The following is a 22,928-nucleotide window of genomic DNA, read 5'->3' on the forward strand; positions in this document are numbered from 1 at the left end:
ATGGCTAGAGGTGGAGCTTGACTGCGCCTGGGCAGATATAAGGGGGACCGAACCAGAGGTTCCTGGCTGCGTCGCTGCTCGTCATCTCTTCGTCTCCGACCACGTGGCTGATCTTCTGGAAGACTCTCTCCGTCGCTGCGCTGGTCAAACAGCTTGCGAAGCGAAGCCAAGCCAGAGATGGGGCTACGTGTTGGGATCGTCTGTGTAGCTGCGTTACACAATATATCGCCCAGTGTGCTCTTAATAAATAAGAAGCCTTCTATTTGACGTGTCTCAGAAGTCGCTCACTACACATCCATGAGCCACTGGGCTTCCCAGCAACCGTGGATTAAACAAGCAAACTCTGGATTGGTTTACATCTCCAGTATCTCAACGGCAGTTAGCATTGTTACAGTACAGCAAATTTGCCTACATCATAGGTTTTACCTCGAGCATTGATCAAAAGTTGTACCTCCGGATAATCACATACATTTTTACCTTCATATCGCACGAGGTTTACATGCATATGTGCCTGCTCAAGCCAAGTGTTTTTTTAGCTCTTAACCAGAGATGTAACCTCCAGATTGTTGCCTCCAGAACGTTAAATCTGCAAATGTTATATCTGTAACTGTTGTTCGCATTGTCTGCACACACGTTGCATGCAGTGAACTCATTAAAACCACATATGAAGCATGTACTAGCCCAACGTTTCAGGTACCGGGCCTTCTTCAGAAAAGGCAAAGATGTATACTGCATTCGGTCACTTTCAATGGATGTAAATTTTAAACATTTGAAAGTGTTTTTTACCCCGTGTTTGTGAAGCGTTTTAAAGTGAAACGTTTACCAATGTAGATAAAATGTAAAGCATTTTTTTAAATCCAGTGGCTTATTTCAAATTCTCGTTATTTAAACTGTGATTGTGTTAACATGGGTGTAATGGGGATTCCCTTTACGATTCCAGATGAATGTTAATCACAGACAGTTTGACGGTCTCCAATTTTAAACAAGTGTCCATGTTCTTACACTTACAGGGCTTCGACTCGATAGAACCTCGATGTAAATTCAAAGCTGGACATGTCAACGTTTCCCCCCTAAACTTCCCACTTTCTCAGGGCTCCAATGTCCAGGGGCAATCACTCGACTGATCTGCGTTTTTCCTCAGGCTAATTTCCGTATTAATAGGCTGCATTCGTGAACGAGTCTCCCAATGAGCCTAATTAACTTCGTCTCGTGCAGGTGGTATGTTACACAGTACTGCTTTTTAGCGAATTCCTTTACTCTGTTCAATAGCACATTTTATTGTGTAAAACTAACCACGTGTAGTTTGCAGTATCTAGGTGTGTTTGACCAAGCTATAAACCAAATTTATTGTAATGTATCAATTACATTGCTACAACAGCAACTAAAAAAAAACACTTCTAAATTTGGAAATGTAATTTTTACAAATGCTATTTACAAGATGCAGTCATTTGTAACATGCCAGTATACGATGGTATGCTGCCACCTACTGAGAATTTAGCACAGCCCAACATGTCCTGACAAGCAAAGGGCATTTCCACAAATCACGTGCAGAACTTTGAAGCTTAGGAAAAACACAAGACAGAAACATAATTATATAATCGAAAATGAAAAGTCTTAAGATAATCTTTGCACACACTGTGTACATATACATACGTTGTATTTTTTTTTTTCGGCAGATATTTTTAAGAAAGCACAAAACCATAGCTTGGTGAATGACACTTTTATATCATCATGTAAAAGCATATTCAGAACAACTTCTTCGATTTGAAGACATTGTAAAATATGTAGCTTTACAGATTTGTTGGAGTTACTAGCTTAATCTTGAATCCAAGTATTGACCTTTTTATATCACGCATTTTAACCTCGCATCCCACACATCTGTAGTTGATAAACCTTGGAAATGTAAAAAAAGTGGCCTCTATAAAAATCCACATTTAAATGTCAATATACTGATTATTTACGGAAGCAGTTTCACTGGAAAAAAGGTTACAGTATTGAAGCAAATCATCCTGTATATGAAGTTCATTACATGTGGCACCCCCAAATGTAAAAACACAAACTTGTGTCAGTGTTTACCTATAACAATGAAATGCTATTTACAAGCTTTTAAACACTTGTGACAAGAAACTTTTTTTCAGAATATGGTTTGCAGTTCAGCGCAAACTTTAACGGACTTTTAACTGTATATATCGAGATAGATTTAGATAACAAATATCGACAAATTAAAATGATCAATTTTAACATTTGAAGAAAATACAACTCTTTCAGTATACCGTCACATTTATGCATGTTATGTTTATGGGATAAAAAAAAGATCAGAGTAGGAGTGCCCCAGATATCTCATGAGAATGCAGATCTAATGAGATCCAGTAAAACTTAATATAAAAACTGTAAATATGAATGTCTACGGATAGTTGTATTCACATGACCAGCAAGGCCCACACTGCTGAAGGCTGGGCCAGGAGTTAGCAATAGGCCAGCAGAGTTCTCACCACAAGCATGGCCAGGGAAGTTAGTCGGTGAGGGAGCGATAAATACAAAGGGGGAGAAAAACAACATTAACAGGGTATGTATATTGAACTTTCGCACCGTACGTAGTCGATCGGAGAGTATGATGTCGTGAAGAGTGGTGAGGCACATGGGTGTGGAATGTTTTATAGGTGTGGGCTGGAGGATGCAGCTGGATGGTTCAATCAATGTAAAAAACAACACTTATTCCACTTAAAATTTGGATCCAGACACATGCCTAATTAGCCATTTGGTGCACCCCTAGATGAAAGTCATGCAAAAAAATGGTAAGTCAATGTACATTGCCAAAATGTCAATGTCTCGCCCGTAAAAAGTAAGTTATGAGTTGTTTTCAGCCACATGAATAAAAACTGCAAAAAAAATTGGAAAGCACAACTGTCATTACTCTACAACTGATTTTATGTACTAACATCACATCTTCAACACTAGTGTGCCATTGTAGAATACAACTTAGACAAAAGTATGCACGTCTAAAAGGTTACACCTGCTTATTCATCAGCATCAGCCTCAGCCATGTAGGCATCCAACTCTGCATCCATGTAACCCTTCGTTTTTGACATGTAGGCATCAAGTTGATTGTCAAGCTGCTCCCTCGTCACGTTGACCTGCGGGGCACCTCTTCCACGCCCGCGGATCCCTCTCCCTCTCGCGAGAAACCCCCTTCCACGACCTCGCCCTATTATTCCACCACGACCTGCAAAAATTAGAATGGAAATAAACAAGCAAACTCTTACAACGGTCCTATTTGTATATGCATAGTAATTCTATAAAGCGTAAAATTTACTACACGTATTTCCTCGCATGTATGAGTGTTAATGTTGAAATTTACATTTGAGCTAGAGCTCTCGTACAATTAATAAAGGTTCACTTAATATATGCATAATAAAATGGGACAGCCTTTGTCAATCCATTGCTGGATGGCTTTCCCATGTCACATCAGTCATGCAGATTATTTGGCCATACCCTACCACGCAAATCAGTGTAGGCTGGTAAAAGGAGGGCCTAAGACTGGTTCAGATATCCATTGTGAGAAAAGGGGTAGAGGAGAAACAGCAGAGGAGAAACTGGATAATAGGGCAGAGGGAAAGAATGATAGGGAGGGTTGGACAATGTTTAATTAATATTGTTTAGTAACGTGTCCATTTAAGGTTCCCTCAAGCTGTCATAAGAACAAAGAAAGTAATTGGCAAAACAACCCAGAGGCAACAATGCCTACTGGCAAGCTACCCATCCAACGGAGCCTCAGTGTTTTATTAAAATGCCATGTATATGTATATACACATGGCACTTCTTCCATACTATCGGGGAATAAATAATTACATTCTAATGATATAAAATGCATTTATTAAATCAGAAAATATTGATTCTCCAAGACCCTAATACACAAATTGCATGTCTAACAGATTATTTTGATAGGCATGTTGCTTGCATTGTGACACTTGAAACCGCGAGAGGCTGCTTCGTTCACCTCAATATTCTAAAATAATTGATTTCTGAATAAACTCAACTCTAAATAACGACAATTAATCAAAATGAATAAATGTAAGACTGCTTTGATATTTTGCCTGAGTTTTAAGTCGACTAAAAAGCTGTATTGATTGGACATCTTTGTGTTTAAAGCTATTGATGGATGTTTAAAAAAAAATTACTCCTGTGATTTCCTGAATGACAAGAAACATCGAATTTTTTTCATGTAGCCAGTAATATATGTATGTACATTTTTAAGTGAAGCATCGATTAAAAAAAGTAAGAATCAACTATAGTTACATTATTTAACGTTTACTCTTGGGAGACTAAAACCACGAGCATACCTGTTGCAGAGCCAATTCCTACATCATTCAAAATTACTGTCAATGCTTTCATAGCACCGTGAAATAGGATGTACATTTTTCAGTTCCACGGCCCATATTTTTAATATATCGACATTTGGGATTCAAAATTGAGCTCCACTTTCATATGGAGACCTCCTGCTTTTAAACAACGGAAATTTAAATAGGAATGTGAAATATTGGTAGCAATTGTTTTACAAATGCTTGCCTCTGCCACCCATTCCCCCCAAGCCACCAACATCTCCTCCCCGGCCACCGACACCCCGGCCCCTCATCCCTCCTCTCCTCAGCCCCAACTTCAGCGCCACACCACGCCCAGCACCTTAACCACAAAACAATCACACATAGCCCAATCTTTGTTTGAACAATTTCCTTCTGCAGATTCAAACCAAACAAAAGCTCTTTCTGGAGATATAAGCACAACACAATACACCTGTATACTACTCCCAAGTGGAGACACTGACCCCAATATGACAAATGTTAATGTATTACAAAGCAGCAGCTATTTCATCAACCCCCAACAGATAACTGGATTTAAAATGAGTAACTTTCCCAGTTCCAAGTTTAAAATAAATAAATAAACCACCGGAAAGCAGCATTGTGTTCATAGTAACAAGCCTGGAGGCAACAAAGAAGATTAACAGCCAGAACTTGCACAACCATTTGCAAACATTGACATGGACACCAACGAATAAAATGGAACGTGCTCAAAAGTTATAAATCACAAAGTGGTGCATGTTTGGAATAGACAGGCAGAAATAAGAACAGATGGATTATAAGAAAGGCAGCTTTCGCATATTGCACTCTTTAAAGGTGATAATGGGGAATGTCACAAGTGATGGTGGTCAAAACAATGGAGTGGAGGCCAATCGAGGGAACATGCTTGAGTTTGTCCACCAGAGGAGATGGATAAATGAAATAAAGTTGTGTGCAGGTACTAAATGGATGTTTGCATTTGAGGACCATAAGCGATGGCAATGGCTAGGAAAGTCCTTTATCCAGCATCCTGTCTTATAATGAATTTACAACTCTGACAACTTCCATATGTAGGTGATGACATTACTCAACCGACGGAAAAATGTGTCCATATAAGTGTTTAGAATGTAAGATTGGCAAGACTTACAAAGCTAAACATGTAATCATAGGCATTGCAAAAAAAAAAAGCAAACCTCTTGTTGTAATTGCACCGCGCATTCCTCCACGGAGCAATCCACGTCCAGCTCCGCGCATCAGGATCCCACCACGGGGTCCTCCACGGTTTAGACGGAGATTTCCCCGGATGCCACCTCGGATGCCCAGACCACCACGGCCTCGCACACCCATGGCCACCCGTCCACCCATGCCCATTCCCATCCCACCCATGCCACCCATCCCACCCATGCTGCCCATGCTGCCCATGCCGCCCATGCTGCCCATGCCACCCATGCCACCCATGCCACCCGAAGGCATACCGACTCCCATGCCCATGCCTCCATGGTTCACAGGGCCACCCAGCCGAGCCTGGATGTTACTGGGGCCCAGCCGCTGCTTCAGATTCAGACTCCTCTGCTAATAAAAGATTATTTAACAGAATTAGAACCATGCCAAAATATGAAATGGACACATTTCACAACACATTGGTTTGTTTAAAATCAATTAAAGTCGGCATTACAATGTCAACCAAAAGTGTAATAACTGGGTAGGTGGCTACCAACACTATAACATTCTTCTCAAATATGCACTCTTGTTTAATATTTTTTAAATATTGAAAGCCATTAATTTGTTAACTTTGACACGTAACAATTATGGATGTTCACCAAACTAAAACTCACCTGCTTTATTTTAAGAGCTGCCTGAACTGAAGGACGATTCTCCATTTGCTGTGCCAGTCGCCTGTTCTTGGCACTAGCAGCATGCTGTTGTTGCAGGGTAGCCTGAACGTTCACTTGTGCAGGTTGCTTATTCCTCATCATGTTAGTAAAGCTTCAAGGTTGGAAGGTTGGACAGAAGCGAGGGGAAGGTCTGTCACGAGTGTTGCACATGAACAGCAGACAATCCCACAATCCCCTGCAACTTCAACATCGGTGTCCCACGATGGTGCGAAATGCTACGATTCCGCACTATGGTTACCGTCTCTGCACAAGACCATAGCCCCAGCACAAACACTGCTAGAGGCAGGAGGCAGATGCATTTTACCGTCCCCAGCATTGACAGAAATGTCATCAAAAGTAACAGCAGTAAAGAAATGTAATGAGGTTTTCATATGCAAAACTGAAAGTCATGGATAACGATGTTTCTGAATCCTTGTTTCATATTGTTATACGAAGGGACTTTTAATGTGACAAGTCAAAGTGATCAAATTATGGTGGAAAATTAAAATACAGTATCGCAAAGGTATTAAAAAAGATGGCAGGTACACCATGCTAATCATTCCACTCCTGGAGGTGTTATGTGGATGCTTTAGACATATAGACAAGGGTACTTGAATATAATATATTTAAATGGAAAATAGGTTTGTGCAACGCACTTACATATTTAAGGTTACTGCTAAAACCATAACTTGTTACGACAAATTTAGAAAAAGACAATATTTAAAATGAAATAAATAAATAAAATCTGCATTTCCTATCCAAAAAAAGAGTTGCAAAGTCGGAAAAAGTTGGCATAGAACTGGAGAAAATCCAAATCCTACCAAAACTAGGAAATGTGGTATATCTGAGATACAGCTTCAGTGGAGTTTGAAGTGGTGTGATTTAGTGTGCTTAAGAATGTGTATGGTGGGATTTAGGACTGTATGACGAGGTGATTTTATTCGTGACAGTTGGAAACCCAGGAATCACAATGCACTATTTATTTACATCTGAAGGACGTCGAGTAAGCATATTATGTAGCTGTGTTAGCTTTTATAAGTTTGGCTGGGGCAGTGCAAATCGTATTATGGTAATAATATTTCACACTAGGACATTATCAGCAGGTGGAAGAACAATTGAAAATTCTGAGCAGAGAAAACCATTGCCTCAAAGTAGTAATGTCCATAACACAGTGGATAGTAATAATATAAATCTTGCTTTAGAAGGGCAAATTCTTGATGGAATAAAGCACTTTGTACAAGTAAATATATTTACTTAATAAACTAATTCAAGGCAGAAATAATATCTAAGCAAGGGAATTGGCAGCTCAACCAAGCAACTGAAAAGAATGTTAGGAATTTCATAGCAAGATATGGTGCACAACTTAGAAATTGGAATAGAACATGCCAAGTAAGTATCATAGGTGTAAAGAGGGAAGAGGATGTTTTGATTGGTAGGGAATAGTGGAGGAGGGCAATGTACTAAAATAGGCAATTGTATTGAGATCGAGGGTGACGACCAAGGGTAAGACCTAAAGCTGTATGGCAGAATGCTATAAAAGTGGACTTTGAAGGTCAGGATGTCAACTGAAACTTGCAGGAGTTGACATAAGGAATTGATGAAGTGTGGTGGCATCAATGACATGGAGTGTCATAACCTCTTCATCTTGATTCAAGTTTTGTTCAGCTTGTGGAATTATGAAAACGTGTACCAATAGACATGTATGTGGGGAGAATACCACCGAGAGGTGGGAGATGTAAAAGAAATGCAAGCCACTTACAAGGTCTCTGAACCCAGAGATCCTTTGGACAGAATGTTGTGCTCTCCACATGCCTCTTACTGACATGCCTACACCCAACCTGTGGGCAGCATGACCATGGACAGTGCGAGAGCAATCGTACGGACCTCCGCAGTTTTTTTTGCATCTGCCATGTGCTGGGGACTGTGCACACATTGGGACAATCTGCAGAGATGTCCTCCGTCATTTTTGCATTACCTTGGCAAGCACCAGTGCACGCATCGGTTGCGGTGTTTGCAACCCTTCATGCACAGATATGTGGACTGGACGGTAACACAATCCTTCTGGATAATTTTGTGTGGGTTGCTCTGGACATCTTTAGTTTTTTGGGACTTTTTAATCTCACCGCTCGTGTAAGGAAACCTTGGTGGTGCTCTTCAGAACAACCTTTGCCCCCTGTTGAGTTGCCATCTTCAACAATTTTTCTAAAAAAGGAAAAAAAAATTAAAATCAAAGTTACATTAAGCCAAAGAAAAACAACAGAAAGCACAAGTCCCCGAGAAACATATTTTACCACCAATCAGGTTTCAATCCGACAATCACAAAAAACAATATCACAGATGATGAACGTGGTTTTCAGACACCGAGGAAACAGTGTTGCATGAATGACATTAACAGCCTTTGGGCGAGATATACAATATTCTGGTAATAAGAATACGTGCATGTCTTGGCACAATGTCAATGGCTTACGTTTGCTTGCACATGTCACACGCGTTTATTAATTTACAGCCCTTTATCACCCTACGAAACTACCCTCGAAGAAGGTCCCTCTAGAATTGGGGGGCACCATTCAGTCAATCCCCTGCTGAATGAAGGCCTCCGCATTCCGTATCGGTCATGGCAATATGAATGCATTCATTCAATTTTACTAAACAACGACTACAACCCAACGTGCTCGTGACAATAGATTCCTTTTAATACAACAAATGGAGAGCCGGACATATAATGCTACTGTACACGTACAGTAATTACCAAAAGCGCATCAGTAACCCCATCGCGAAGGCTCTCAAACACAACCCTTGCCGTGCTATTCCTACGGGCAAGACACCCACCACCGAATTACTTGTCACCCATAACGATGCGTTGACGTAAAGATGCTGCTTCTTAGTTTGGTTTGTGTTATTTTAATCGAGCCCCACGTGGGGCCAGGGACTCGTTCACTTCCCCGCTTGTAGGGCTCAGCTCTGGCGAAAAAACCCCCGCATTGTCACCCTCTTCTCGTGCGACAAAGCTCACCCAACAACTTCTAGTTTACCAACTTAGATAGCGCCGCTGTGTGAACAAAATAAAGATTAAAATTTGAAACAATCCTATTCGACAAGGGCCGCGAATTCAGCCGCTGGGCCTCAAAGAGCGGCCCTGACAAACCAGCTGATGGGGCGAAACACAAAAGTCAAGGACCTTGCAACACACACACCTCTCCGTGCCGATGCTGCAAGAACTAAACGTGGGGGGGGGACGAGGAGAGACAAATCGGAGAGACTCACCAGCTTCGTTGGCTCTGCTGTTGAGGAGAGCGATCACGAGCGGCCTCTCGCCTGCGTCTCTCCACTCACGATGAATCCCCACAAGGAAAATGGCGGCGGCGGCGGTTTTTTATTTCCCAGCGCGGATAGGCGGCCGGGCCTTTCTCACTCTGCCCATGCGCGCTCTGCGCATGCGCGCGCTGCCGCGTCTGCGCCTATCCGATGTGTGAAATGTAAAGGGTATGTGAGTTGTGGCTTGGTTTTTTGTTATCCTTGGTTTTTTCGGTAAAGTCACGGAGATAGAAAATAAAAATATAATTTAATTAAAATAAAATAAAGGCAAAAAAACCCACGAGGTTTCGATCGCAACACAAGCGGTCTTCAGATTCTCTCCACCTGATGAAGACCGCTTGTGTTTCGATCGAAACGTGGGTTTTTTTGTCTTTATTTTTAATTAAATTATATTTTTATTTTGTATCTACATGAATTTACCGAAAGAACGAAGAATATTAATTCCTGCAGTCACGAAAGTTTTAAGTAAAAAAAAAATCGGTTTTTTGTTGTTTGTTTCACGTGTGGGGGTTTGAATGATCGAAGCGATGTCCAGATCCTGGATCGATTTCAATATTCAAAACGAAAACTATTTAAACAAATTTGTTTATTTTTTACCAGATAAGGCCCACTGATCTGTGTAGCTTCTTTTTCACAAGCGACCAGGCTATCACAAATGATAGCTGAACGAAATGACTTATCGCGTGGAAATTTACGACAGCCAATTACTCTAAATAGGAAAAAAGAGGAAAAAACATATTATTACTCTTTGGTTCTTTTGTTAAAGTCACGTAGATATAAAATAAATTAAATCACGACGTTTCGATTGCAACACAAGCAATCATCATCAAGTGTGACAACCACAGCAAGAGAATGTGGTTGTCACACCTGATGATGATTGCTTGTGTTGCGCCCGAAACGTCGTGATTTAATTTATTTTATTTTCTACTTACGTGACTTTACCGACAGAACCAAAGAGGTTGGATCCCTGCAGTCACGAAAACTTCAAATCTAGATTGAACCATATTATTACTCTAAATACCTGTTTTATAAATGAGAAAACTAAAATATCCACGCGTCCACGAGGAGAGAGCCGTGCAAACTCCACACGTTACAGACGTGGCACGTTTGAGATTGAACCCACGACCTTCTGTAAAGGGGCTTTAAAAATGTTACAGGTAGGAACAACAGGTTCCACACTGCCCACCAGGGATTATTTGTCTGTCTGTCGTGCATATTTGTCTGTCGTGCACGAATGCGCTGTCCAACCAAATTCCTACCTGCCCACTCCGAAGGAACGTGTTTTAACGCTTATTATAGAACTATCGTTTTTAATGGGAAAAGACGTGATATCAAATGCATGTTAATAGCTTCAAATGGTCAAAGAGTCTCCATACTCTTTGGTTCTTTCGGTAAAGTCACGTAGGTATAAAAAAAAAATTAAAAAATCAATCACGACGTTTCGGGCGCAACACAAGTGCCCGTCATCAGGAGGATGATTATCGAAACGTCGTAGTTTTTTGTTATTTTCTTTTAACCATCTACAGCACCTAACTTTACCAAAAGACTCAAACAATAAGATACATTTTTTGTCTATTTGTTTGTGTTTCTCCCTTGTGATGGGATTTTGTAGGATGAACATTGAGATGTATAAGGGGCACGGGGTGACCAATACGGCCTGAATTGGTCTGTAATAAGGTAGGGCACTGGTAAGGGGTTGACAGGTTTGTGTAATATCGTGCGCGTCAATATCGTATCTTATCGTGGAACGCGATATCGCGATAAAATATAGCGCCCTAATTTCGCGTTTCAAAAATCTCCCGTGCGCCTCCGCCACCGCGGGCTTGCCGTAGCAGCGCGTATCTTCGGCGCGCTGATTGTTTTGAGTGAAAGTGCAACTCAAACGATAGCTTCTGTAACAAACCTTTCCCGTCCGAGATGGCTTTGTCGTTGACGAGAGAGCCGCGGAAAAATGCCGGCAACAAGATGTCCAAACTACTGGACGCGGAGGAGGACGACGATTTCTACAAAACAACCTACGGCGGATTCAATGACGTACGGACGCGTCCGCTGTGCTGACTTGCGGCCTCGGTCTGGCCTAGATATCGCTGCCGCTTGCCGCACCGCGGAGCCTGCGTACCGACCGAGCGACGTCGCGGGCTTTGCGGCCTCTTGTGGACACATTTTTGCAGCAGAGTTTTATTGTGCATTAACATCACATTATTGTTGTTGCGCGTGGCAGTAGAGGCGCACTGAGTGGTTGTGTAAGAGGGCATTCTTGATTTGAAGCTTTCGTGACTGCAGGAATCCATACTCTTTGGTTCTTTCGGTAAAGTCACGTAGGTAGAAATCCTCGTGTGTTTGTTTCACACCTGATAACGTTTGCTTGTGTTGCGATCGAAACGTCGTGATCTATTATTTGTTCTACCTACGTGACTTTACCGAAAGAACCAAAGAGTAAGAGGACATTGTTATAAACGTGTGTTCCAGGTGCAGCCGTTCCTTTATCCCCCGTCTGTTCTCGTGTGCAAAGAGCCAGAAAAGTAACATTAATATAGTAATACGTTTTTACCCTTTTATCTGGTACAAAAACTGACACCTTTATACAAGGGATCATGTTTGCAATAACCACAACACAAGCAGTCAAAATGCAAACAAAAAGAAACAACTCTGATAATGATATACACTGTCCTTGAAGTTGATTGGTCCACACCCGAGACAGCTTTTCTTAGAGCCTAGTCCCCATTGGTGTTGGACCAGATGACGCCAAAAGGTGTACAACTCAAAAACAGCGCACTATCAGAGTATTGAGAGCTCGGGGTAAGCATTTACACTATGAGAATGATCCCTTGTATAAAGGTGTCAGTTTTTGTACCAGATAAAAGGGTAAAAACCTATTACTATATTTTGCTATTGGTCAAGGAGGTCTCATAATGTAACATCAAGTTAAGAGCTCTCGTTATTTGAGTTGAGTTCACGTTGAGTGATCGCTACAACAACAACAAAACATTGCGATGTTCAGGGCGCATCATAAACCTTGCACTTGAACAAGGTCAGTGGCTCAAAATTACACTGAGCCGGCACCGCTAAGCTGGGTTTGAATCCGGGTTTCCGTCGCCCATGGCTGAACAATGTTCATAAAGTTTAACAAGTGGATAGCCTCAACCGATCATCGACGACTGCATAAAAATGTGAATAATCCATTACCGAACCACTTATTAAGGCCCGATTTTTGGAGAGCTTTGATAACATCGTCTCTTAAACTACTGCAATGATGCTTCATAAATGTCTGAAAAATATAATTGGGCTTACGATCCCAAACCATCAAAGCTTCACCCTCTGTTGAATACAGTATTTATTTATGGGTGGACAGAATCAAGATTACTTTAAGATTATGTAATTTAGGAATTTGGGACTCTTATAAAGTGACATGACCACGATGTAAATATGCAAATTCATAATCGGAGGAGCTAAGTCTTAAGCCTGGACAAGAACAGGTGACTGAGGGCATATGAAATTCTCCTAACAGTACAATACAATCGAGAACGCGTATGCTTTGCCTTGCAGGAATCCGGTGACGATGAGTTCAAGTCGGACGTGTCGGCCAGTGAAGATGAGGTGGATTCAGATTTTGATATTGATGAGGGTGATGAACCAGCTAGTGACCATGAAGAGGATGATGCCCCAAAGAAGAAGCGACGTGTTGTTACAAAGGCATACAAGGTGGGGTAAAATAGTCCTCTTCTTCAATCAAACCATTCTGCTGTATACATCTGAATTGTATAGTTTAATAATAGATTGGTGCTACTAAATCCTTTATGGACAAAAATGTATTATTTTAATACTGCACAAAATATGATTCAAGTACTATTTTTCACAAATCTAATGTGCAATATTGTCTGAATTTATTCTGTGCAGGAGCCCGTCAAAGTAAGCAAGCCAACCAGTAAATCAAGAACAAGGAAGTCGAGCGATGATGTGGAATGGATGCCAGCTTCTCCTGAAGACAAAAAAGACTTATCAGAATTGCATAGCGATTTCAGTGGAAGCACAGGTTGGTGTCATCGGATGGGATATGTGTGCACTCATCATTCGTCATTATACGCTGTTAGGATTTGAATCTTATGGCGGGACCCCGGGGTCCCGAATAAACGGAAGTCAAAATCATAATTAATTAAAAAAAATTGGACGACTCCGTCCCACCGCACACATAAACGCTGCGACCCACCTGGCGCGGATCATTCTGTTGTCATGTCGTCGAAGCATAGCGAGGACGAATGCGCAGAAGAAACAAAACTTTTAAACTTTGTAGAGCTCGTTGAGAGGAATAGATTGCCGTATCGTTCGCCTTCAACAGACATAAAATGACGTCGCAACACATTTTATGCGAGAGCCGGGGGCTTATGGGACCCCGAGGTCCTGCCATAAGGTTAATTTGACTACTTGATTTTATTTCGGGGCGACTTGAATATTTCAGTGCATTTGATCAAAATCTGAAAGAGTATTTGAGGTGTTTATTGGTATACCATGCTGACATTGGTCAGTTATCCAAATGAGCAGTTTATTTTTGATCACCATATATTACGTTTTGGGTTACAAGAGCTGCTATTTGATTTCAGTGTTTAGTGTCCTGAATAAGTGTCATCTTTACACAAACCTTTTTCTCTTTAATCACCTTCATAGTGAGCGCAGGTTCGTCATATATAGCAACTGCAATTTGCTATTTTGATTCAAAGTTGCAGTTGTCTTTGCTCTCCGTAGGATATTATGCTATTTTATTGTTACGTTCTAAACTGCCAATGCAAGACTTGTCAACCAGGGGTCCATGAACCTCAAGAAGGCTATAAAAGTTCCACAAAGTTCAAAAGAGTGGTAGGTTCCAATCAGGACACTGCAATCTGATCTGCATGCCAGCATCCTTTACCTCCAGACACAATTAAATAACTGCTTACTCAAGTATGGGTCTGTGTCATAGGAGCTAATCACAATGAGCACACCTCAGCTTTTCGTGTCTTTGCACTCACACAGCGCGGAAGGCGATGAGGCACTCGACAGCTGAGTGCACAAGACAGACGTACTTGCGAGTGAAGGAACGAGAGGAGCTGCCCAAGCGCCAACGGAAGAGGCAATATGAAGAGAGTGGCCGAGTGAGCCAGAAACAGCTGCTGGCGGAGGCCAAGATCACCGAGGAGCTGAACCTTCGCTCCCTGGGTACGGACACGGTGGCTATTTGCGCTCTACCTGCTTCCACCTGCTTCCACCTGCTTCCACCTCCACGTGTTTGAGTGAAGCTGTGTGTCCCAGCAGTGGTTGCTTGAGGCTCCAGTTTGAGGAGGCTACAAACTGTGCTCGTCTCATTTTAACTCGTGCAGGTCGATTCATTGAACAGCTGCAATTTTAATCCATTATCGAGGTTTTTTTGGGTTAGATCACGTAAATATATAAATGTGTCGTCAAAACCCGCCACCACGTGACACAGCCAACTAGTGATTTACTTTCTGCGTGTATAAATTTGACTGATAGAATGTTGTTTACTGGCATTTGCTGTCAAAATATAGTTGTGTGGTTAAGCTTGGATAAGGTAATAGAGATACCATGTTACGTATCAACTTTACTGATGGTACATATTTAATTGCATTGGGAGGAAATAACATTATTTCTTGCCAAATTAACCATTTACAATGTTTTTTTCAACATCATTAATATAGGAATATAATATCCGTTTCTGCTTTTTACAAACAACACGACCAGAAAATAGCAGTTGCTTCGTTTTCCAAGGGCATCTGTGAATAACTGATGAATACGTTGCCGCAACACATACATGGTAAGTTTTGTAATTTAAATGTAAATCCTAATGCTTGTCATATTTCCCAGTTTTATTTTTCCATTAATATTTATTCTCATGCAGAAAACTATGAGCGACTGGAAGCAGATAAGAAGAAACAGGTTTTGAAGAAGCACCACTACACGGGGCCAGTGATCCGTTACCACTCGCTTACAATGCCACTCATCACTGAGCTTCCCATCAAGGAGGAGAATGTAGATGTGGAAGGGTATGCACCCAGCATCACCGCACGCGACCGAACATAACATGAGCAGCAGGCACGGCAATATTGCGTTTCGACGGTGTTCTTTTAAGGAAAACCTAAAATCTTGGTCGACAGCTTCTTACATTTTTTTTATCTCACGTACATAATAATAAACACGATTTATAATGCGCACATTTCACAAATCGGATGCTTTGTTTGATCAAGAACGTGGTGTAGCCCCGTTGTCAATACACTTCTTGGATGAGGGCTTGTCTCTTACGGGTAGTTGTGGTTATTTGACAGCAATGTATTTTTCAGCACTGCCCTCTGCTGCTGTCATAAAATACCATTTTGTAAGACGTTTCAATAAATGTACATTTAGTTATTGGATAAATAGGTAAAAAATATTATATTCAAAACTGTTTTTCTGTCTTTTAAGTATACTATTATTGCAATCTATCAGAACATGTTCCATACATCATTATTAAGATCTTAAGGATTTTTAACTCGTCAATACTCATATATATATGACAATAAATGTCAGTACAATATTGTATTTCTGTGAATAAGCTGAAAATTCGCCTTCTAAGTACTCCGAGGTCAAAGCACTGTTCCTGGGGTGATGGTGGGGGGGGCTTTTGCCTTCACTGTGCAGCTCCCTTTGGTAATAAGACACTCAGAGTCGTTGTAGCTATTTAAGTCTGTCTTGAAAATTCACCTCTTTAAACTGGCCTTTAGCCCCTGGTTCTGGCCGTTTACCCTGATGCTGTTTATTTGCTGCTTTCCATGCAAGGCGCATTGGAATCTACGGATGAAATGCACCTTAAAAATATTTATTTTCCATAAAATATGTTGTACTTTTTTTCAGGATGTAACATCTAAGTTGCACATTAGCCAAATTATGGTTTTGACATAGGCATGCTCTATATGCAACATGGAGTGTAACATTCAATGTACAGTTTACACAAGAAATGCATGTTTCCATATAAAAAAAAATACATGTATACTTTAAAACACTAAACTTTTTGGTGCACTGTTTCAACTAGGTTGGACCAGGAGTCGCAGCCAACAGCGGAATCTGCACAGGTTACAAGCTCCGGAAAATGCTCCCGAAACTTTATCACGTTCACAGATGAAGAGACTTTCAATCAAATCTTTGCGAAGCCCAAGGTGCCCCTGCGTGTGCCGGTACGGGAGATATGTCCTGTCACTCACAAACCAGCACTCTACCGAGATCCCATCACAGACATTCCCTACGCAAACCCACGCGCGTTTAAGATAATTCGCGAGGCGTACCGTACGTATGTGGCAACACACGGGATGCCAGCCTCATCGTCACAGTCTGGAGCAGGCACGACTGCTGCAAGCACTGCCACCTCCACTCCTGCAACGTCAGCCCAGTCGACGGACAGTGGCATACGTGCCAAGAGCAAGCCCGGCAGCAAGCCGTCTGTGTAGACTGCACTTTCAATAAGAAGTCTCATCAGTTGCTGCTACACTACTCTCGCCCCATCTCCCTGCATATTGTGGGTGACAAATAGATAGTGGATTTGAGGAAGCAACGATAATGTGTACTATTTGGCTGGTTGCAATCAACTTGCCATCGGTTGGACTTAAAGCCCATTGCTAAATACAAAATGTAAATCGTGTCTGCCAATGGAAATGTGTACGTGTTTCGATATATTTGCCATTGCCAAATTTGACAAGCCAATCATCCGCATTGCAGTTTGTGTATTCGTGCAAACATTTGAAAGCATTGTTTCAGCTCTGGGTAAATAATGAAAATTTTTATGACGTATTTCAGTGAAAACTTCGGTTGTAAATAAACATTTTGGCCACATGTTGCTTTGCATTTTTTGTATTTTTTTAGTTTTGTAAAGAGCATGTTTATATATTTACCCATACATATTTAGCATACATACATACACAACCGCCCCTGCATATGCGGTAACTCCTGGTGATGTTGTGCATTAATCTGAAAACAATTTGGATGTTAAAACATTTAAAATGTAGATTTAAAGCTTTCGTGACTGCAGGGATTCATCTTCTTGGTTCTTTCGGTAAAGTCACGTAGAATGGAAATAATAAAAGAAATAAATAAAGATTATAAAATCTTTTTTTTATTCCATTCTACGTGACTTTACCGAAAGAACCAAGAAGATTTAAAATGTAATTTGCTTAGGGACGTATTTAGTACATGGCACTTTGAAGCATACATTTGACAAGCTAAATGATTCCACTAGAGGGCAGTCACTCGACACGAAGCGTTGCAACAAATTGACGGCCCCAATTTTCCCACTAAGACTCGATCCTAAGCATCCGTCCAAAATAAAACATCCCATTGCATGATATTTCTCTGGATCAACAGCGACAGAACAATCAAGAATTTTCCATGATTAAGCCATGTACAATATTTTTCTAGTGAAAATATTGTATGATAGTGATGTGGTCGGTGTGTGGCTCGCAATCTAAAAGTTACAAATTTAACTTTCACGTGTGAGTCAATCCCTCTAAGTTAAGTAAAAAAAATAAGCATCACTACTGGCACATCGATAGTGAGTGTCCTGTAGATTGACTCACAACCACCACAGGAATGTGAAATTTATATCTCAGGCTCATGGCTGTAAACTGAAGATGAACGCCACCGGATGCTCGATTTGAATGGTAAGCCACCGACTTAGATGTTTTTATGATGTGCTAAAGTTGCACCGAGTAACAATAAAAACTTTTTTTTGTTACAAGTTACGTTTTTTTTACTTGGAGGGCTATGAGTCGAAGTCTGCGTGTTTACAGTGAGCTGAAGAGAGTGGATTGCTTAGAGGTGGGGTGACATGGTGATGGCGAGTGGGTGAATGGTCAGGGTGTGTAAGCACACTTAGCTTCTCCAGTGGCGCGATGGGTGGCAGATTTGTGCCACGTGTTAAAGCAAACAACATTGATTCGACTTGGTGCATGGCGGTAGCCTGTGGCCTTTTGTTTGGGTTGTGCCTGTCTCGTGCCCATTTTCAAGTTTTCCATGAAGGCAGGCACTGTTTTCAGCTTTTTTATGGTCACTGCCGATTAAGTATGTTGCACCATAAGTACGTAACACTGTATGTATATTGCATTATAAGCATGTTGCACTATATGTATATTGCACTTTAGGCATGTTACACTATATGTATGTGCATGTACAGTCCTTGGAAGAGGGCATCTCAGTGCCATGCAAGCAAAGAGATTATTTGACCATACTTCATGCTGTGGGATGGTGACAGTGAGCAGTATAGGTGCAGGAACATAGACATACAGGACAACGATGGCTTTGTCTGCACTGTCCTCTGGTGCCCACAACGTTGGGTAATGTAAACAGCAAAAGTTAAGCTATCATGTTGAGTGGACATGAAGCAATCAAATCAGCTCAATATGCAATTTGCCATATGGAGGTGCCATATTATTATATAGATTATTGCATCGCAGGATCATGAGAGACGGTGACAGCTCGAGGAATGTTATTCAGCCTATGGCCTATGGCTGAATAGCATTCACCCGCATCACCAAATATCACTGAACTGAACTGATTCAGCAGTGGATAGTGGTGTGTTTGCCAAATGCCTGAAATCCAAACATTTTAAGCCACGATCTTGTGGAACAAGCAGATTTGTGTAAATCCAAAACTCTGTGGACACGGGGGATGGTGAGGAGATGGTAGTGCAAAACAAATGGTTTCATGAACCTTACCGCGATGGTTTTTTGAGTGGTATCCAAGATTACGTGTCGGTTTTCTCAGGATACTACGGTTTCCTCTCGCATGCCAAACACTCAACAAAGTAATTCTCACAAAACACCCCCAACATCCAGTGTACAGCACAGCGGGGCCGTCTGCGCGAGTCCAGTTTTTGGCATTTGTATCACGTGCCGACTTTCATCGGAGATGTCCCAAGGAGTATGTTTGGGTCAAAAGAAAGAATCGGGCAGAAGTGTATAGGGGTAGCGGTGAGAGGAGTACCTGACGGATACCAAGGTGTGGATAATGTCAGCCTACACAGGAGGTCCATGTGTGCTGTCATCACCAGGGGAGGTCCCTGAGTCCTGGCATCCCCACACAGGAGGTCCCTGGTGGCATCTCCATCTGCAGAACACGAAGAACCAGTGGCATCTGCATCTACAGAACATGAAGAACCAGTGGCATCTACATCTGCAGAACATCAATAAACAGTTGCATTTACGTCTACAGGAGAACATACAACGTTTAGAGCAATTCCCCGTGTTTAGTGTACATGGGATACATGTTTGGAATCGACAGTAGTCAAGTTGGACTTACGAACAAATCGACTTATGAACATACCTCTGGAACCTAACTCGTTCGTAAGTAGAGGAATGCCTGTACTCTGGATTTGCATTGAGAGATGTGGGGAGGCCTTTCAGAAATGGACGGATCCAGGCTGCTGATAATGACTTCACATAGCTTCATTTGAGGGAGGGGTGCATTGTAAATAAATAAAGTATTGCCACATTCTTCAGTACGGGAGGCTCAGACGTATCTAATAACAGCAAGCTGCTTCTTAGCTCAACAATTTTCATGGGCTTCGAACGTGAGAAAGCGTATGTCAAGTGTGTGATGCTGGCTCATTGTGGGAAAAAATATAACATGTACATGTGTGTGCATTGCAAAGTATGATGTTTGTAGGAAATGGTCTTATCCTTGAGAAGACTGACCACTAGTTTAATCATGAAGTCATATTGATGAAATATGATCGGAAGTGGCCAAAGATGTCAAGGTTTTTGACATGCACTGTAAATTATTTCCATCTGGCTAAGCCACGTTACTGATACATATTTATGGCCTCATCATCCGGTGGGATGCTCCTCTGGTTATTTATTATGAAGGATGCCTCATCCGTTATGCATGCAACAGAACACAATGAACATTAGTACAATAAATTATGTAAGGTACCTACAAAACCTGGCGAATTCGTTTAAGTGCACCGATTCAATCGTTGAGCAAACATAAACCCTTTTGCGAGAGGGCTTTCTTCATCTTCAACACCGTAACGTACACGGTAATAGGCGTCCGCTTGCTCGCTCGCTTCGGGTGGCCTGGAATGAGCTCGCGTATCTGGTCGCGTCTTTGGGTGCAAATCGCTAAAGCAGTGCCTCCTCGGCCATTCTCGTGCGTTTCACATTCCCAGTGGCTGCAGAGGAATTTGCTTCTGTGTTGGAAAAACACTCGCCAGATAGCTGGAGTGCTGGGACCGTGCATTAAATGGCTTGACAAGGCACCCCCGGGGGAAAACCGCTGCCTCTTCAGCATTCAAATTAAACAAGTGTAATGCGTCTCCCCCCCCCCACACACCCACCCACCCAGCAGCACCACCACCACCCCCGTCTCTCCGCATGCCACGGCTGCACCTGTTTCTCTCCCCTGCCTGTGCCTTGTCATACAGCGAGACACCGCACCGCGAAAATGCATTCCCTTCCCCTCGTGGCTCTGGAAAAAAAAAGTCTTGCAATCAGGCGCTCTGTCGGGAGACGCACAGGGGGCCGGCGAAATACTGCTCCGAAAAAAAAATCTAAAATCGCCTTCGTCCCTTCAGGAATTCGGAGCAACCGCTGGGGAATTTTTTTTTTAAAGCATCATTAATTACAACAAAATTCAAAGGGTTGGTGGATGGTGGTTCGTGGTGGTTGGGCGTAGTGGTGGGTTGGTGGGGTGGGTGGTGGGTGCATTCCGTGAGCATTACGTGCGTGCGTTCCCTCGTGGAGGAGCGGTGGTGCAGCGGTTAGCGCGCTGCGGCACAAATCCAGCGAGCCGACTTCGATTACCGCTCTCGACCAACACCAGTGACGAATATCTGGGCCTCCCCTCGGTCGACTCGGCCTCAAAATGAGTACCTGGTGCGGTGTGTAAACATCGCCGACTTGGGGAGGCAAAGGCGGTCGGGCGCGGTTGCTGTGGCGCTGTGCCGTCCTTCATAGATTGCTACTCGCTAACAGCACTTGCCCCAACAGTCTGTTATAGGCTACACGGGGGACCTTTGTCTTTGTTCCCTCCACCGCGCTTCCAATGGTGCCAACCCCAGGCCCCCGTTACCCCTGACAGCTGCGCAGTAGTCACTCGATGTTGTGGTTCCCCCCCCCCTTCATGTTACAGCTGTCTTCACATGTACCGGTACGTAGACAAGTTTGACTGCTCCACGTTTTAAAATTCAACCACAGGGGGATTCGCCCGAGGAAGCTTTTTTTTATTCTTAAACAAAAAGGGGGGGGGGAGGAGGAGGGATATTGTCGGTTTTCGTTAAATAAGGCAAACTTTGTGAAGGTGTTTTTTTTTGTAATGCCCCGTTCTCTCGTTCGGATGCTGCGTCGTTCTGTAATTGCGCACACACACACAACTCAATGCAAATGATTCTATTTGAAACCTGTGCAACGTGAAATCGTCATATTAGGCAGGCTTCATATAAAGTTGCAAGGTCTAGGCAGCAGGCAATGTAATTCGTATATTTACACCAGTAAACCACATACTGTACGTATAAATACCATCGTCTTGTGAGTCAGCCCATTGGGAGTCTGTTTTTACGATATGCATGCATGAGACATGGATATCCTGTCCAGTATATTATATATATAGTTCATGAAGCACGCAACTATGAGCGTTTGTGTAAAGCTGAACAAGTAAACGCGACCAGAGTTCGATTCCCGCTCACGGCCAACACCGGTGGCGATGATCTGAACCGGTCATGGGCCTCCCATGGGTGGACTCGGCCTCAAATGAGTACCTGGTGGCAGTGTTTACACATCGCCACTGGGGAGACAAAGGCGGTCGGGCTTGATGCTGACCATCCCCGTTTGTGTGCCGCTGTGCCGGCCTTCATAGGTGCTGGCTAACAGCACTTGCCCCAACAGTCTGTTAAGGCTACACGGGGGAATCTCTCGTCTTTTTGTATTACAAAACAGGTTTGTCAAGTTCTGTTACCACATGTACATATACTTTATTTTCACAAATAAAAAAATGCCGGTCCATATATTTTTCGGTGTTATTGCCAAATGCGAGCGCCTAAATACGTTGGATAATTATCGCCAATGAAATCCGTTTGGCGTGAACCCTCCCTTAATATTTTATTGACCTTTCAATAATTAAGGTCGCAACTTAGAGCTCATTAACTAGTAATTTATGGTTTTGGAGAATTTTTCCTTCAAGAGTCTAAATATTGCGCAGCTGTTCCAAAGATCTCCTTAATGACTCCACCAACTGAAATACGATCTGGACGGGAAGAGTGGGAGTTGGCTGGAACGGGGGCCTGTTGTCTTGCAGTGGAAACACTCTGCTGTTGGGGCCTTTTCGCAATGCCAGTGGGAGCCGAAGATGATGAATGCCTTTTCCCCTCAACAGGGATTTCGCTTGGCTTTTATAACAGCCT

The 22,928-nt window shown here is 42.4% G+C and overlaps 2 protein-coding genes across 5 annotated transcripts; one reads left to right on the top strand and one right to left on the bottom strand.

Moving 5' to 3' along the window:
• Positions 1 to 1,705: 1,705 nt before the first annotated feature.
• CHTOP (chromatin target of PRMT1) lies at positions 1,706 to 9,590 on the bottom strand. Of its 4 annotated transcripts, none has more exons than XM_078600164.1 (6): positions 9,473 to 9,565; positions 8,332 to 8,410; positions 6,170 to 6,320; positions 5,528 to 5,906; positions 4,567 to 4,680; positions 1,706 to 3,223 (listed from the first exon to the last, which is right to left on the bottom strand). In XM_078600164.1, exons 2-6 carry the CDS (start codon positions 8,394 to 8,396, stop codon positions 3,018 to 3,020), a joined length of 915 nt encoding a protein of 304 aa, XP_078456290.1. In that variant the 5' UTR covers positions 8,397 to 8,410; positions 9,473 to 9,565; the 3' UTR covers positions 1,706 to 3,017. The 4 variants fall into 4 exon arrangements, with proteins under 4 accessions (XP_078456290.1, XP_078456287.1, XP_078456288.1 ...); XM_078600161.1 differs by having other exon boundaries at positions 5,528 to 5,903; positions 9,473 to 9,562; XM_078600162.1 differs by lacking the exon at positions 4,567 to 4,680 and having other exon boundaries at positions 9,473 to 9,590.
• Positions 9,591 to 11,336: 1,746 nt separating this feature from the next.
• On the top strand, positions 11,337 to 17,371 carry VPS72 (vacuolar protein sorting 72 homolog). Its single transcript, XM_078600166.1, has 6 exons — positions 11,337 to 11,557; positions 13,070 to 13,225; positions 13,421 to 13,556; positions 14,531 to 14,713; positions 15,411 to 15,555; positions 16,578 to 17,371. The coding sequence occupies exons 1-6, from the start codon at positions 11,441 to 11,443 to the stop codon at positions 16,987 to 16,989; spliced, it is 1,149 nt and encodes a 382-aa protein (XP_078456292.1). The 5' UTR covers positions 11,337 to 11,440; the 3' UTR covers positions 16,990 to 17,371.
• The last annotated feature ends 5,557 nt before the right edge of the window (positions 17,372 to 22,928 follow it).

Source organism: Lampetra planeri, chromosome 13 (genome assembly GCF_965212315.1).
Source record: "Lampetra planeri chromosome 13, kcLamPlan1.2.h2, whole genome shotgun sequence".
NCBI classification, from domain to species: Eukaryota; Metazoa; Chordata; class Hyperoartia; order Petromyzontiformes; family Petromyzontidae; genus Lampetra; species Lampetra planeri.

Coding starts and splice junctions, on each gene's coding strand:
- CHTOP (XM_078600164.1), bottom strand. CDS start 8,396: ATGGCAACTCAACAGGGGGCAAAGGTTGTTCTGAAGAGCACCACCAAG. Junction 6,321..8,331: donor AAGGTTTCCTTACACGAGCG/GTGAGATTAAAA, acceptor CCAACCTTGAAG/CTTTACTAACATGATGAGGA. Junction 4,681..5,527: donor CGGTGCAATTACAACAAGAG/GTTTGCTTTTTT, acceptor TTTGTGGTTAAG/GTGCTGGGCGTGGTGTGGCG.
- VPS72 (XM_078600166.1), top strand. CDS start 11,441: ATGGCTTTGTCGTTGACGAGAGAGCCGCGGAAAAATGCCGGCAACAAG. Junction 11,558..13,069: donor CCTACGGCGGATTCAATGAC/GTACGGACGCGT, acceptor TTTGCCTTGCAG/GAATCCGGTGACGATGAGTT. Junction 14,714..15,410: donor GCTGAACCTTCGCTCCCTGG/GTACGGACACGG, acceptor ATTCTCATGCAG/AAAACTATGAGCGACTGGAA.